The following is a 15,734-nucleotide window of genomic DNA, read 5'->3' on the forward strand; positions in this document are numbered from 1 at the left end:
TCAGGAGCCTGACTGAGACTTCAGGGTAGAGCTGGGATCAGAGGGAGGGGAGCTCAGTGCAAGTTAGACTGGGGTCAGGGAGAGACACAGACCTGGGGGTGGGAGAGAGAAACAGAGGAATAGAGTGTGCGGGGCTGGGGGAGGGGTTGGGGACGGAGATATTTAGGGGCGAGCAGGGAGGGGAGAGAGAGTGAGGGGCCGGCCCAGAGAGAGAGAGAGAGAGAGAGAGAGGGAGGGAGAGGGAGGGAGGAGATCAGACCAGAGCAGAGCAGAGCAGAGCAGAGCAGGAACCGGGGACAGAGGCAGCGTACGGAGTTCCAGCGAGTCCGGCATCATTACATCCTCACTACCCCCTCCCTCACTTATTCATTCCATCCCTCCCTCTCTCTCCTTACTCACTCAGTCCCTCCCTCATCACCCCCTCCCTTCGCCCCTCACTCCCTCCCTCATCACCCACTCCCTACTTCCCTCACTCACTCCCTCATCACCCCCTCCCAACGCCCCTCACTCCCTCCCTCACCCCCTCCCTACATCCCTCACCCCCTCCCTACATCCCTCAGCCCCTCCCTACGTCCCTCACACCCTCCCTCATCACCCCCTCCCTACGTCCCTCACTCCCTCCCTCCCAGGCGAGAGGAAGCTCACTGAGTGCCAGGGTAAGCTAGGGTACCAGCCTGGAGTGGACCATCCCGCTGTACTGACTGTTCCTGGAAGAACCCGACTGCTCGGTGCCAATGGGCAGCTGGTTGGCGTGCACAGGGCTGGTGTTGGCCCTCTCCATTTGCCAGGTATCTGGGTTGCTCTCACAGCTCCTGGGGCAGGACCTTACAACCTCCCTGTGGCTTCACCCTGCCAAGACCTTCACTGTTTCTTCTTTCTTCACCCAGGTATGTGCAGAGGCAAACGGAGGGTCAACTCTCACAGGTAAGTTCCACTTGCTCTTGCTCACTCACACAGAGGGAGCTCAGTCAGGAGCTGCTCAGCATTGCCTCAGGGGTTAGGGTGAACTGGGGCTTGCTCACACTCCAGTCTCACTCGGCGACTTCACTCAGCACCAAGTGAGACATCAAAGGTTCCAGAGAGTTACACAAACTCACACCGTGTACCCACACTCACAGGCATGGCATTGAGTGACACTCACGTACACCCGCTCACACACACACACCCAAACACACACACTCTCACAAACACGCACACACATTCTCTCTCTCTCTCTCTCACACACGCTCTCACACACACTCATACACTCACACCCCCATGGCGAAAGAGCAAGACAGTGGGATTAATTTCAGAATTGATCCAGGGTTTGGGGAGAGAACAGGGAGTGGGATTAGTTTGGGGATTGATCCAGGGTTCTGGAGTTGCCTTAATAATGAGGTGAATGTAGCATTCCCTCCTTGACTTTGTATGGTATGATTCATTCTTTACTAATTGACACGAGGCGATTTCTAATTAAAGATTGTTTTGCTGTTGATTGGGTTTGGGTGGATTAGAAAATCTTTGTGTAGGTGAGTGAATGAGCATTGGTTCAATGTGAATATGTTTTGTTTGATTCTGTTTTCAGTCTCTAACTGCTGCCTCTTTCGATGATTCCGTCTGCCAGATTCCTGACTGCTTCGTTCCTTGTTCCTCTCTGTGTGTTCACTCCGTTTGGGATTGTGTCCAGTTTTCTGGGGTTTTCCTTGAGTCTGTGTGTTGTCCTTTACCTTATGTGCTGCTGTGACGGTATAAAATAGCAGCAGTTTCATGCTGCAGCAGAATTTCAATCTAAGATATTGTCTGTGCAGCGCTCACTTTCAGCTTGGTGTAAATGAATTAGACTGGGCTCATTGCCAGAGCTCGTACAGTTGGTCCAACTGGTCTCTACTGGTGTTTATCAGTACCCCACCCCCACTCTCTGACAGAATATGACATCACAGAAGAAGGCCATTTGGCCCTTTGTGTCTGTATCAGCTCCTGAAAGAGCCACCCAGCTACTCCCCACTGCCCAGCCCTATCCCCATAGACCTCGAAATAGATCACTTTCAGATAAAGCTCCAGCTCTCTTCTGAACCCCCCCCCCCCCACCGTGGCATCCACCCCCCCCCCCCCACCCCACCCCACCCAGGCAGCACATTCCAAATCCGTACAACCCTCAGAGTCAAGATGTTTCTCCTCATCTCACTCCAAGCTCTCTTGCTGACAATCCTGAAATTGTAATCCCTAGTCACTAACTTACCATTAGTGGAAACTTATTTCGACTTGCTCTGTCAGCAGGACCTTTCCTTAGTTGTGTGGTGAAGAAAGTCTAAGGGAAGCGGAAATGTCTGGTGTGTATTTGAACAACAATAAGAACTTTAATTTATATAGTGACTTGAATGTAGGACAAGATTCCATCCCTCTTCACAGATCAGTGAGAGGTGATGAAACACTCTGGGAAACTGCACAAAGTTAGAGACTTGCATTTATATATAGTCCTTCTTATTGCCACCTGAAACCCCCACAAAATATCTTACACCCAGTGAGGCATGTTGGAGATGATGTGGCTGTTGTCTGTGTTGGAAATGTGGCAAGTGAGCACAGCAAGATCCCACCGGTAGCATGAGGTATTTTGCAGTGTTGGCTTGGCCACAGAGGGTGACTCGTCTTTTCCAGCTCGTACATTCCCTGAGCATTCTGAGGGAGCCTATGTTTAATGTCACCTGACAGATGGTATCTCTGGCACTGTAAGTCTCGGTGCCAGTCTTGATCTTTGTGCCCATGCCTCAGAGTGGGGTCTTAAATCAAGAACCAGATGACGCAGAGACAATGGCACCAACTGAGTGAGAGCCCGCAGAGTTTTGGAGATCTCTGAGCAGACAGACCTATCACTGAAGCCTCACCAGGGACTCACCTTCATTCATATCACTCCCTCAGCCCAAACCCACCCAGGTGAGAGCTGTGAGCTTTGAGGAAGAATCTTGGGAGTGATCGGGAGAGAGAGAGGATGGATGGCATTTCTGAACTTTAGACCAGGATTACTGGAGGTGCCATGTCCAGTGAGATAATGGACTCATGAAAGTCAGGAAATCAGAATTAGTGGAAACCGATGTTTCTGAGACTGATGGTGTTAGTAGAGAGATGGAAGGGAGAGGCGAGGAAGGGGTTAGAACCCAAGGATGAAAATTACAAAATGAAGATATGGTCCCGGAGCCAATTAGCTGAGAGAGTACTGGATGATTATTTGGATAGAAATAGTGTGCAGGGAGATGGAGAAAGCAGGAGATTGGTGCAAGGGGATAGAACTGGGGCAGGTATGATGGGCTGAATGACTGCTTTTGTGTTGTAATGATTCTGTGATTCCGTGTGGGTCAGTAGGCGCAGGGATGTGAAATGAATGGGCTATGCATTTCCTCCTCTGTAATATGGACATTTTGCAAGGTGTGACCATCTATTTCCCTACATTGTGGGCAGCACGGTGGCACAGTGGTTAGCACTGCTGCCTCACAGCGCCTGAGACCCGGGTTCAATTCCCGCCTCAGGCGACTGACTGTGTGGAGTTTGCACGTTCTCCCCGTGTCTGCGTGGGTTTCCTCCGGGTGCTCCGGTTTCCTCCCACAGTCCAAAGATGTGCAGGCCAGGTGAATTGGCCATGCTAAATTGCCCGTAGTGTTAGGTAAGGGGTAAACGTAGATGTAGGGGTATGGGTGGGTTACGCTTCGGCGGGGCGGTGTGGACTTGTTGGGCCGAAGGGCCTGTTTCCACACTGTAAGTAATCTAATCTAAAAATTCTATATCTTCCATATTCTTTTCCACAGTAAATACTGATGCAAAATACTCGCTTAGTATCTCCCCCATTTTCTGTGGCTCCACACAAAGGCCGCCTTGCTGATCTTTGAGGGGCCCTATTCTCTCCCTAGTTACCCTTTTGTCCTTAATATATTTGTAAAAACCCTTTGGATTCTCTTTAATTCTATTTGCCAAAGCTATCTCATGTCCCCTTTTTGCCCTCCTGATTTCCCTCTTAAGTATACTCCTACTTCCTTTATACTCTTCTAAGGATTCACTCGATCTATCCTGTCTATACCTTACATATGCTTCCTTCTTTTTCTTAACCAAACCCTCAATTTCTTTCTGGATTAGTGGTGCTGGAAGAGCACAGCAGTTCAGGCAGCATCCAAGGAGCTTCAAAATCGACGTTTTGAGCAAAAGCCCTTATTATTCCTGAAGAAGGGCTTTTGCCCGAAACGTCGATTTCAAATCTACTTGGATGCTGCCTGAACTGCTGTGCTCTTCCAGCACCACTAATCCAGAATCTGGTTTCCAGCATCTGCAGTCATTGTTTTTACCTCAATTTCTTTAGTCATCCAGCATTCCCTATACCTAACAGCCTTCCCTTTCACCCTGACAGAAATTTACTTTCTCTGGATTCTTGTTATCTCATTTCTGCAGGCTTCCCATTTTCCAGCCGTCCCTTTACCTGCGAACATCTGCCCCCAATCAGCTTTTGAAAGTTCTTGCCTAATACCGTCAAAATTGGCCTTTCTCCAATTTAGAACTTCAACTTTTAGATCTGGTCTATCCTTTTCCATCATTATTTTAAATCTAATAGAATTATGGTCGCTGGCCCCAAAGTGCTCCTCCACTGACACCTCAGTCACCTGCCCTGCCTTATTTCCCAAGAGTAGGCCAAGTTTTGCACCTTCTCTAGTGGGTACATCCACATACTGAATCAGAAAATTGTCTTGTACACACTTAACAAATTCCTCTCCATCTGAACCCTTAACACTATGGCAGTCCCAGTCGATGTTTGGAAAGTTAAAATCCCCTACCATAACCACTCTATTATTCTTACAGATAGCTGAGATCTCCTTACAAGTTTGTTTCTCAATTTCCCTCTGACTATTGGGGGGGGGGGGGGGGTCTATAATACAATCCCAATAAGGTGATCATCCCTTTCTTACTTCTCAGTTCCACCCAAATAACTTCCCTGGATGTATTTCCGGGAATATCTTCCCTCAGCTCAGCTGTAATGCTATCCCTTATCAAAAATGCCACTCCCCCCTCCTCTCTTGCCTCCCTTTCTATCCTTCTTGTAGCATTTGTATCCTGGAACATTAAGCTGCCAGTCCTGCCCATCCCTGAGCCATGTTTCCGTAATTGCTATGATATCCCAGCCCCATGTTCCTAACCATGCCCTGAGTTCATCTGCCTTCCCTGTGAGGCCCCTTGCATTGAAATAAATGCAGTTTAATTTATTAGTCCTACCTTGTCCCTGCCTGCCCTGACTGTTTGACTCACTTCTGTTCTCAGCTGTACCCGTCTCAGATCGATCTCTTTCCTCACTATCTCCCTGGGTCCCACCCCCCCACCTTACTAGTTTAAATCCTCCCGAGCAGTTCTAGCAAATTTCCCTGCCAGTATAATAGTCCCCTTCCAATTTAGGTGCAATCCGTCCTTCTTGTACAGGTCACTTCTAACCCAAAAGAGATTCCAGTGATCCAATAATGTGAATCCTTCTCCCATACACCAGCTCCTCAGCCATGCATTCATCTGCTCTATCCTCCTAATCCTGTCCTCACTAGCTCCTAGCACTGGGAGTAATCCTGATATTACTACTCTCGAGGGCCTCCTTTCTAAATGCTTGCCTAACTCTTAGCCTTTTCCCTTCCTATGTCATTGGTTCCCATGAGTGCAATGACCTCCTGCTGGCCCCTCTCCCCCGTGAGAACATTTTGCACCCTCTCTGAGACATCCTTGATCCTGGCACCAGGGAAGCAACACACCATTCTGCTTTTTCTCTGCTGGCCACAGAAACGTCTGTCTGTACCTCTGACTAGAGAGTCCCCTAACACAATTGATCTCTTGGAACCCAACGTACTCCTCATTGCATTAGAGCCAGTCTCAATACCAGAAGCTTGGCTGTTCATGCTACATTCCCCTGAGAATCCATCACCCCCTACATTTTCCAAAACAGCATACCTGTTTGAAATGGGGATAGCCACAGAAGACTCCTGCACTACCTGCCTACCTCTCTTACCTTTCCTGGAGTTAACCCATCTATCTGACAGTATCTGCAGCTTTTCTCCCTTCCTATAACTGCCATCCATCACATCCCCTTGCTCTTGTAAATTCCTCATTGCCTCGAACTGCCGCTCCAAATGATCCATGCAATCTGATAAGATTCGCAACCAAAGACACTTCCTGCAGACATGATCATCAGCAACATGAAAACTCCCCCTAAACCCCCACATTTGACAGGAAGAGCACATCACTCTATGAAAGGCTGTCTTTGCTCCTTCACAATCTACAGACCCAGAAAATAGCACCGTCTTTTGGCTTCAAAAAACAGTGCTCCAAATTAATTTAATACTTTTGATTTATATTTTTAAAATTTAATCAAGCTATAGATCTCAATAAAACATATGATCAGGAAAGAACCCACTATATTTGTTGCAAAGTTACACATTAAAAACTATGCACTTATCTGTTCCTGTGCTGTGAGCTCTCCCACACAGGTCCCTCCAAGGTCAGCTGGGAATTTTCCTGTCTAAGTTTTCCTCGACACACTCCAATATCCAGAGATACTTGAACTCAAACAGCAAAGGCAGTAACTGTGCAGATTCACTGCTGTGTCAGTTAGCAGTGTAGGTTTCTTTCTTTCTCTCTCTCCCTCACTGACCATGTGCTTACTGCATTTTTGTCTGTCTTCCCCGTTTTCAAAGTGCTGTTGTTTTGATCTTTTTCCCCCAAAGTTCCAAAACAATGCAACATCATCGAAAACAAAAGTTGCTGCTCCTGGAATTTTGAGGAATGTGGACCAAATGGGACTAGATTAATCTGGCAGAGAGTGAGGACTGCCGATGCTGGAGAGTCAGAGTCGAGAGTGTGGTGCTGGAAAAGCACAGCAGGTCAGGCAGCATCTGGGGAGCAGGAGAGTGAGAGTCGTTGTTTCAAGCATCAGGAATGCGGTGGCCCTCGGGGGCTCAGCGATAAGTTGGAGTGGGGGTGGGGGGGAAGGTAGCTGGGAAAGGCGACGTGGGTGGAGGTGGGGGTGAAGGTGATAGGTCAGAGAGGAGGCTGGGGCAAATTAACACTTATCACTTAACATCGGTATCACTTCCCTCACATCACTAGCACTCTCTTTGCCTTTTGCTCTGTGACATCTTTATCATGTTGCTGACCCCCGCCACCCACACATCATAAAAAGATCAATATTCCACTCGCCACTTTCTGTTTGAAAGAAGAGACACTGGACTTGAAATATTAACTCTGTTACTCTCACCGCAGATGCTGCTTGTGTCTGCAGCGTTCCCTGTTTATAGGACAAATTATAAAACTTACAATTTGAATATACTTGAGTAATTTCTCCAATGTTACTGTGATTTTAAAGGCTGTGCATTGGAAGGTGCTGTTCTGAGGATCTTTGGTGAGTTTCTGCAGTGTATCTGTAGATAGTACACACTGCTGTTACTGAGCGATGGTGGGGGGGGGACTGGCTGTTTGTGGAGGGGGCTGCTTTATCCTGGATGGTGTCGAGCTTCCTGAGTGTTGTTGGAGCTGCCCCCCCATCCAGGCAAGCGGGGAGTATTCCATCATCCTCCTGACTTGTGGAAAGGTGAGAAAAGAAATAGGCAGAAATCACCTGGGATTTCAAACAAAATGCAGCTGAGAATTTTAAGAAAGGTTCCACGTAATGTCTGAGATAAATGGCAGCAGAGTCAGCACTCGGTCACACTGCAGTAATACAGAGCAGCTGGCGAACAGAGAGGCTGGTCACCACATTGTTGACTGAGATCGCTGTGAAGCCTGACTGACTGACTGACTGACTGTGAGAAAGCCTTTTGGGGTTCTGCTGTTGTTGAGTTTAAAGGAATTTTTGTGTAATTTGAGAGAAGTGGACACAGGCCACTTTAATTCTATTTCACGCCTGTGTCAGTGTGCTGAGGTCAGTGGTGCTCAGTTGCACGTGCCCTATTAGGTTCGTGCAATCTCCCCGAGAGAGGAGCATTATTCTGGCAGCAAGTTGATTTCTGTTTGAAACATCAGCGCTGAGGTTCTGGCTTGTTTGTTGGCATCGGTCCAGTCATGCCTTCTATTAAAATTCCCATCTGCGGCCTGACCCTTCACTTTCTCTGGAAACTTCTTCAGCCCTAAACTCTCTGACTTATCCCTGTTCCTCCCATTCCGCCCTTGTGTTCTTTCCTAACTTCCACGGCTCCATTGGCAACCTTTTCTCCAGCTGCCTGCACCTTAAACTCCAGAATTGCCTCCCGCATCTTCTGTGTCGTGCTCAGGAATTCTGTCGAAAAGTGTGGCACGAGAAAATTGCATCAGGTCTGACAGCATCCGAGGAGCAGGAGAGTCAACGTTTCGGGCATAAGCCTTTCATCAGGAATGAGGGGTTGATGAAGAGCTTATGCCTGAAACATCGACTCTCCTGCTCCTCAGAGGCTGCCTGACTGGCTGCACTTGACTGGGACAGTATTTATTATCAATGCTCACAGTGCTTGGTTGGAGAAGCCTGGGTGTGGACTCCGAGAAAAGTGCTCAAATTGTAGAAAGAGCTGGAAACTAGACTGCAGCAGGAAGTAAACTGAATAAAACTTGTTATAGAGTCACAGAGATGTACAGCATGGAAACAGACCCTTCGGTTCAACCCGTCCACGCTGACCAGATACCCCAACTGCCAGCACCCGGCCCATATCCCTCCAAACCCTTCCTATTCATATACACATCCAAATGCCTCTTAAATGTTGTAATTGTACCAGCCTCCACCACTTCCTCTGGCAGCTCATTCCATACATGTACCACCCTCTGTGTGAAAAGGTTGCCCCTTAGGTCTCTTTTATATCTTTCCCCTCTCACCCTAAACCTATGCCCTCTCGCTCTGGACTCCCTGACCCCAGGGAAAAGATCTTGTCTATTTACCCTATCCATACCCCTCATGATTTTATAAACCTCTATAAGGTCACCCCTCAGCCTCCGACACTCCAGGGAAAACAGCCTCAGCCTGTTCAGCCTCTCCCTGTAGATCAAATCCACCAACCCTGGCAATATCCTTGTAAATCTTTTCTGAACTCTTTCAAATTTTACAACATCTTTCCGATACGAAGGAGACCAGAATTGCATGCAATATTCCAACAGTGGCCTAACCAATGTCCTGTACAGCCGCAACATGACCTCCCAACTCCTGTACTCAATACTCTGACCAATAAAGGAAAGCATACCAAACGCCTCCTTCACTATCCTATCTACCTGTGACTCCACTTTCAAGGAGCTATGAACCTGTACTCCAAGGTCTCTTTGTTCAGCAACACTCCCTAGGACCTTACCATTAAGTGTGTAAGTCCTGCTAAGATTGTTACACACTTCAATAAACTAATGTCACCTCTGTATAGGTGTGAGATTTAAACTATTGAGCTCTCTCCACCAATCCTCTGCACTTTCCTCCGTAATGACACTCCTAAGTCCTTTATAGTTTTTGAGGCCTGGCCTTGTCACCCCTTCATGAGCCAGTGAAAATGATTCTTTGAATACCCTCCTGCCCTGAGAAATGCTGCCATGCCTGAGTTGCTATTTAAATACCAATTAGTGCAGCGCTTATTCAGATTCTCCATATCCATAACAGAATCTGACACTTCCCTTGAAATGACAGGGTTGGTCTGGAGCTGAGGTTGAAGGAGTCACAGACAGGAACGCTGTTCCCTCTGTCTCAGGAATGCACTCCCTTTGAATTTGGGGAATGCCAGACGAGTGAAACTAGCTCTGTAACAATACCATACAGCCTGTCCCAGAATGTAGGCTATTTCATTAGCACATGGTCCAACTACACTCCAACCCACATTATACACCTTTGCGGTGAAATTCTCAACATCCCAAATCCTCAGAATTTTGCAGAAGAGAATTCCAGAGTCATGTGATCATATTTGAAAGTTATGCAAATTACTCTGGATACTAATTAAAGGGAACGGAGAATCATTTTTAATTTATTCTTGGGCTGTTGGCATCAGAATCTGGTTTTGCCCATCCCTAGTTGTCCCTAGTTGAGAGGGTGGGAGTGAGCTGCTTTCTTGAACCACTGCAGTCCATGTGCTGTAGGTAGACCCACAATACCCTTAGGAAGGGAATTCCAGGACTTTGACCCAGTGACACTGAAGGACTGGTGAGAAATTTCCAAATCAGGATGGTGAGGGGCTTGGAGGAGAACATGCAGGGGGTGGTGTTCCCATGTATCTGCTGCCCTTGTCCTTCTAGATGGAAGTGGGTGTGGGTTTGGAAAGTGTTGTCTGAGGATCTTTGTTGAATTTCTGCAGTGTATCTTGTAGGTAGTACACACTGCTGTTACTGAGCATCGGTGGTGGAGGGATTGGATGCTTGTGGATGTGGTGCCAATCTGTGGCTATTTGTTCTGGATGCTGTCGAGCTTCTTGAGTGTTGTTGCAGCTGTCCTCATCCAGGCAAGTGGGGAATATTCCATCACACTCCTGACTTTTGTCTTGTCGATGGTGGACTGGCTTTTCAGAAGCAGGGATTGAATTACTCCTAGGAATTGCATTATTCCTAGTCTCTGACCCCCTCTTGTAAACCACTGTATTTATATGATGAGTCTATCCATACCCTTCATGATTTTATAAACCTCTATAAGGTCACCCCTCAGCTTCCTACACTCCAGGGAAAACAGCCCCAGCCTGTTCAACCTCTTTTCTGAACACTTGCAAGTTTCACAACATCCTTGGAGACCAACATTGAGTTTCTGGTCAATGATAACCAGGGTGTTGATGGTGGGGTATTCAGTGATGGTAATGCCATTGAGCAACAAGGGACAGTGGTTAGATTCTGTCTTTTGGAGTGATAGTCATGGAATTATTGAGCATGGAAATAGACCCTTCGGTCCAACCAGTTCATGCCGAACATAATCCCAAACTAAACTAGTCCCACCTGCCTGCTCCTGGTCCACATCCCTCTCGACCTTTCCTGTCCATGTGTTTTAAAAATGTAAGTGGACCCAAATCCACCACTTCCTCAGCAAGTTCATTCCACGTGTGAGCCAGCCTTTGTGGAAAAAAGTTATGTCTTTTTTAAATCTCTCTCCACTCATCTTAAAAATATGCCCCCTAGTCTTGAGATCCCCCATCCTAGGGAAAAGACAGCTGACATTCACTCTGTCTATACCTCTCATTATTTTGTAAACTTCTGGTTTGATCTAGTCATTGCCTGGTATTTGTGTAGTATAAAGGTTACTTGTCACTATTAGTCCAAAATGTGGATATTGTCCAAATCTTGTTGCATTTGAACATAGGCTGCTTCAGTATCTCAGGAGTCATGAGTTGGTTGTGGGATCGCTTAGCTCTGTCTATCACTTACTCCTTATGCTGATTGCCATGTAAATAGTCCTGTTTGGTGACTTCACCAGGTTGGCACCTCACCTTCAGGTCTACCTGGTGCTGATCCTGGCATGCCCCCCCTGCTCTCTCCATTGAACCAGGGTTGATCCCTTGGCTTGATGGGAATGGTTGAGTGGGGGATATGCCGGGCCATGAGGTTACAGATTATGCTGGAGTACAGTCCTGCTGCTGTTTATGGCCCACAGTGCCTCATGGATGCCCAGTCTTGCATTGCTAGATCTGTTTGGTGATGGTGCCACACAACACGATGGAGGGCATTCTCAATGTGAAGGTGGGACTTTGTCTCCACAAGGACTGCGTGTTGGTCACTCTTACCGATACTGTCATGGACAGATACATCTGCAGCCAGCAGATTGGTGAGGATGAGGTCAGGTATGTTGTTCCCTCTTGTTGGTTCCCTCCCCACCTGCCGCAGACCCATTCCAGCAGCTATGTCCTTTAGGACCCGACCAGCTCGATCAGTAATGCTGCTGCCCAGCCACTCTTGGTGATGGACAGTGAAATCCCCCCGTCAGATACATTCTGTGCCCTTTCCACCCTCAGTGTTGTTCAACATGGAAGAGCACTGCTTCAGTATCTTGTGGAGTTTTGATAATGTTGAAGTTGCAATGAGATCAGTATGTACCATCCCAGTCTGCCGGGACTGGAAACTGTCCTGCTCTTTATCTCGGCTGCGATTTGAGTGAAACTGAGCTGAATTGTCTCCAACATCACCCTCCCCTTCCAGGTGATTGGTGTTCAGGACTGGGTGACAATTTTGTCACTAGCCTTTAACCCTGACCTTGGACTAACTGGAACATCAACTCCATTGTGTTACCCTTGATTGGCTGGCTGGCTGGCTGACTGTCAGTGAGGTGGACGATTGCTTGTTGTGATGTTGTTTTCCCTTGAGGCAAAGCACCTTTCGGTTTGAGTTGTTGCACAGAGCAGTGGCTTTGAGCAGATCACCCAACAAGACGGCCAATCGAGGGACAGTGTATCCTAAACCAGTCAAACCAACAGCAGCCAACTCAAATGGTTCATGTGCCCTGTTGGAATTCAGTCTCATATCACAAAGGGAAAGACTGTGGCTGGCACTCACTGGCATTGCCTATTGATGTGAGTCAATATTGGTCAGGTTTTGCCAAAGCTCTGAAATTCTTTTCCCAGATCACTTTGCCCCCTCTCTCCTTTTAACTCTGAAACCTTCCAGCTTGACTCATCCTGTGCTCAATGTCCAGATATCTCCCATGACTCAGTGTCAGGTCTTTGTTAGATGACTGCTCCTGTGAACACTTTGGGATGTTTCACTCTACTAAAGGTGCTATTTAAATGGAAATTGTTGTTGTTCTATTCCATTGCACATTTTAAGAGAGATTTTCTCCAACTCTTAAACCACAATGTTTTCTGTTCATTGCTCTATCTGCAAATGGGGTTTATAAACATGATGGCTTTGCAGATACTTCCTTGAAGAGTCTGCAGTCTAATTTCAATCACTAATACCAATTGGTGCTTAAGAAATAAAAGCCATTGATGCTCAAAGCTTCCAGATGAAAAGCGGACTTTGTGCTGAATACTGCCCAATTCCGACTTACATCCAGCAACAGCCAATCCTGCCCCATCTGTGCCTTTGCTGAGAGGTCATTTCATCAAATTAAAACTCTTACATTGAATGTGAGTCAAACAGTTTAATTTTACCCTTTACCAATAATGTTTGAATTAAGCAATACGTCCCAGTCCAGAATTTCTGGACAAATATTGAGAGGAAGTCATATTTGCAGCAAATATGCAGCTTGTGGTTACCAAAAAAAAAGATCGACCAACAGCTTGTAACAATTTTCATATTTTTCTCTGAGCATTTAGTTTGTTCTAATTGCCAGTAAAAAGATATTAATACATCAACTTGACAACATTCTTCAAAACAAAAGAATTGCTTAATTGGATTTTCTGGGTGCAGAATACTGTCCATTTTTTAATCTGGAATTGTTTATAAAAACCATTTGTTGTTTATGCCAACGTGATGTGTTCATAATTGGATCATTACAAGGCCCTTTATTCTCACATTGTGTTTTGAATTTGTTGTTTTTTTAATATTAACTCACAGTATTTATGCTCTACCCTCATAAACATTCAAGGGAAGAAATTCATTGGGATCTAAACCAGGGATATCAAGGAAAATCCAAGATGCAGGAGGCCGTTTGGCCCCATATTATTCCTGAGCTTGGTTGATCTTCCACACTGCTCCCGCTTACCTGGAATGTCCCAAGTTCCTTAACGGGAAACTCCCCAGGCCAGTGCTGGGCACTCAACATTTTACAACTTTCATCAATGACATTGAGGAGGGGAGTGAGGGTGCGGTCACGAAATTGGTAGATGCCACTCGGAAAGCTAGCAAGGTAAGCTGTGAAGAAGATGTAAAGATAGGAGTTGAGTGAGTGGGCAAAAAGCTAGCAGATGGAGCATAATGAAGGAAAATATGAAGTTGTTCACTTTGGCAGGAAGAATGAACAACGCAGAGTTTTACTAAAACAGGGTCTGCAGGATTCCACAGCGCAGAGGGATCTGGGTATCCTACTGCAGGAGGCACAAAAGGTTAGTGAGCAGGTCCAGCGGGTAATCGGGAGGTTAGTGAGCAGGTAGAGCGGGTAATCGGGAAGTTAGTGAGCAGGTAGAGCGGGTAAACCGGAGGTTAGTGAGCAGGTCCAGTGGGTAATCGGGAGGTTAGTGAGCAGGTAGAGCGGGTAATCGGGAGGTTAGTGAGCAGGTAGAGCGGGTAAACCGGAGGTTAGTGAGCAGGTCCAGTGGGTAATCGGGAGGTTAGTGAGCAGGTAGAGCGGGTAATCGGGAGGTTAGTGAGCAGGTAGAGCGGGTAAACCGGAGGTTAGTGAGCAGGTCCAGTGGGTAATCGGGAGGTTAGTGAGCAGGTAGAGCGGGTAATCTGGAGGTTAGTGAGCAGGTCCAGCGGGTAATCTGGAGGTTAGTGAGCAGGTCCAGCGGGTAATCGGGAGGTTAGTGAGCAGGTCCAGCGGGTAATCGGGAGGTTAGTGAGCAGGGACAACGGGTAATCGGGAGGTTAGTGAGCAGGTACAGCTGGTAATCCAGAGGTTAGTGAGCAGGTCCAGCGGGTAATCGGGAGGTTAGTGAGCAGGGACAACGGGTAATCGGGAGGTTAGTGAGCAGGTCCAGCGGGTAATCCAGAGGTTAGTGAGCAGGTCCAGCGGGTAATCGGGAGGTTAGTGAGCAGGTACAGCTGGTAATCCAGAGGTTAGTGAGCAGGTCCAGCGGGTAATCGGGAGGTTAGTGAGCAGGTCCAGCGGGTAATCGGGAGGTTAGTGAGCAGGTACAGCTGGTAATCCAGAGGTTAGTGAGCAGGTCCAGCGGGTAATCGGGAGGTTAGTGAGCAGGTACAGCGGGTAATCGGGAGGTTAGTGAGCAGGTCCAGCGGGTAATCGGGAGGTTAGTGAGCAGGTACAGCTGGTAATCCAGAGGTTAGTGAGCAGGTACAGCTGGTAATCCAGAGGTTAGTGAGCAGTTCCAGCGGGTAATCGGGAGGTTAGTGAGCAGGTACAGCTGGTAATCCAGAGGTTAGTGAGCAGGTCCAGCGGGTAATCGGGAGGTTAGTGAGCAGGTACAGCGGGTAATCGGGAGGTTAGTGAGCAGGTCCAGCGGGTAATCGGGAGGTTAGTGAGCAGGTACAGCTGGTAATCCAGAGGTTAGTGAGCAGGTACAGCTGGTAATCCAGAGGTTAGTGAGCAGGTCCAGCGGGTAATCGGGAGGTTAGTGAGCAGGTACAGCGGGTAAACCGGAGGTTAGTGAGCAGGTCCAGCGGGTAATCCAGAGGTTAGTGAGCAGGTCCAGCGGGTAATCGGGAGGTTAGTGAGCAGGTCCAGCGGGTAATCGGGAGGTTAGTGAGCAGGTACAGTGGGTAATCCGGAGGTTAGTGAGCAGGTCCAGCGGGTAATCGGGAGGTTAGTGAGCATGTACAGTGGGTAATCGGGAGGTTAGTGAGCAGGTCCAGCGGGTAATCGGGAGGTTAGTGAGCAGGTCCAGCGGGTAATCGGGAGGTTAGTGAGCAGGTACAGTGGGTAATCCGGAGGTTAGTGAGCAGGTCCAGCGGGTAATCGGGAGGTTAGTGAGCAGGTCCAGCGGGTAATCTGGAAGGATAATGAGAAACTGTCTGTTATCATAAAAGGAAATAACATAAGAGTAAAGATGTTATGCTTCAGTGACACAGGATATTGGTGAGACCACATCTCGAACACTGTGTGCAGTTTTGGTTGCTTTATTTAGGGAAGGATGTAAATACATTGGAGATGGTTCAGAGGCGGTTTACCAGACTGATACCTGGAGTGAGTGAGTGCGTTGTTTGAAGAGGAAGGTTTGGACAGG

The 15,734-nt window shown here is 47.6% G+C and overlaps 1 protein-coding gene across 8 annotated transcripts in view; it reads left to right on the forward strand.

The window, feature by feature from the left end:
* Positions 1–256: 256 nt before the first annotated feature.
* adgrd1 (adhesion G protein-coupled receptor D1) overlaps positions 257–15,734 on the forward strand; it is a 324,854-nt gene continuing 309,376 nt past the window's right edge. For 4 of the 8 annotated variants that reach the window (XR_011962990.1, XM_072587673.1, XM_072587674.1 and 1 more), the window contains exons 1-2: positions 258–788; positions 888–924. Coding sequence is in view for 6 of the 8 variants with exons in the window: in XM_072587673.1 (XP_072443774.1) it covers positions 735–788; positions 888–924 (91 nt within the window). In the remaining 2 variants the exon portion in view is untranslated. Of the gene's footprint in view, positions 789–887; positions 925–15,734 lie in introns of all 8 variants that reach the window. The other 4 variants (XM_072587675.1, XM_072587676.1, XM_072587679.1 and 1 more) reach the window with 2 other exon arrangements.

This window comes from Chiloscyllium punctatum, chromosome 17, assembly GCF_047496795.1.
Source record: "Chiloscyllium punctatum isolate Juve2018m chromosome 17, sChiPun1.3, whole genome shotgun sequence".
Taxonomy (NCBI): domain Eukaryota; kingdom Metazoa; phylum Chordata; class Chondrichthyes; order Orectolobiformes; family Hemiscylliidae; genus Chiloscyllium; species Chiloscyllium punctatum.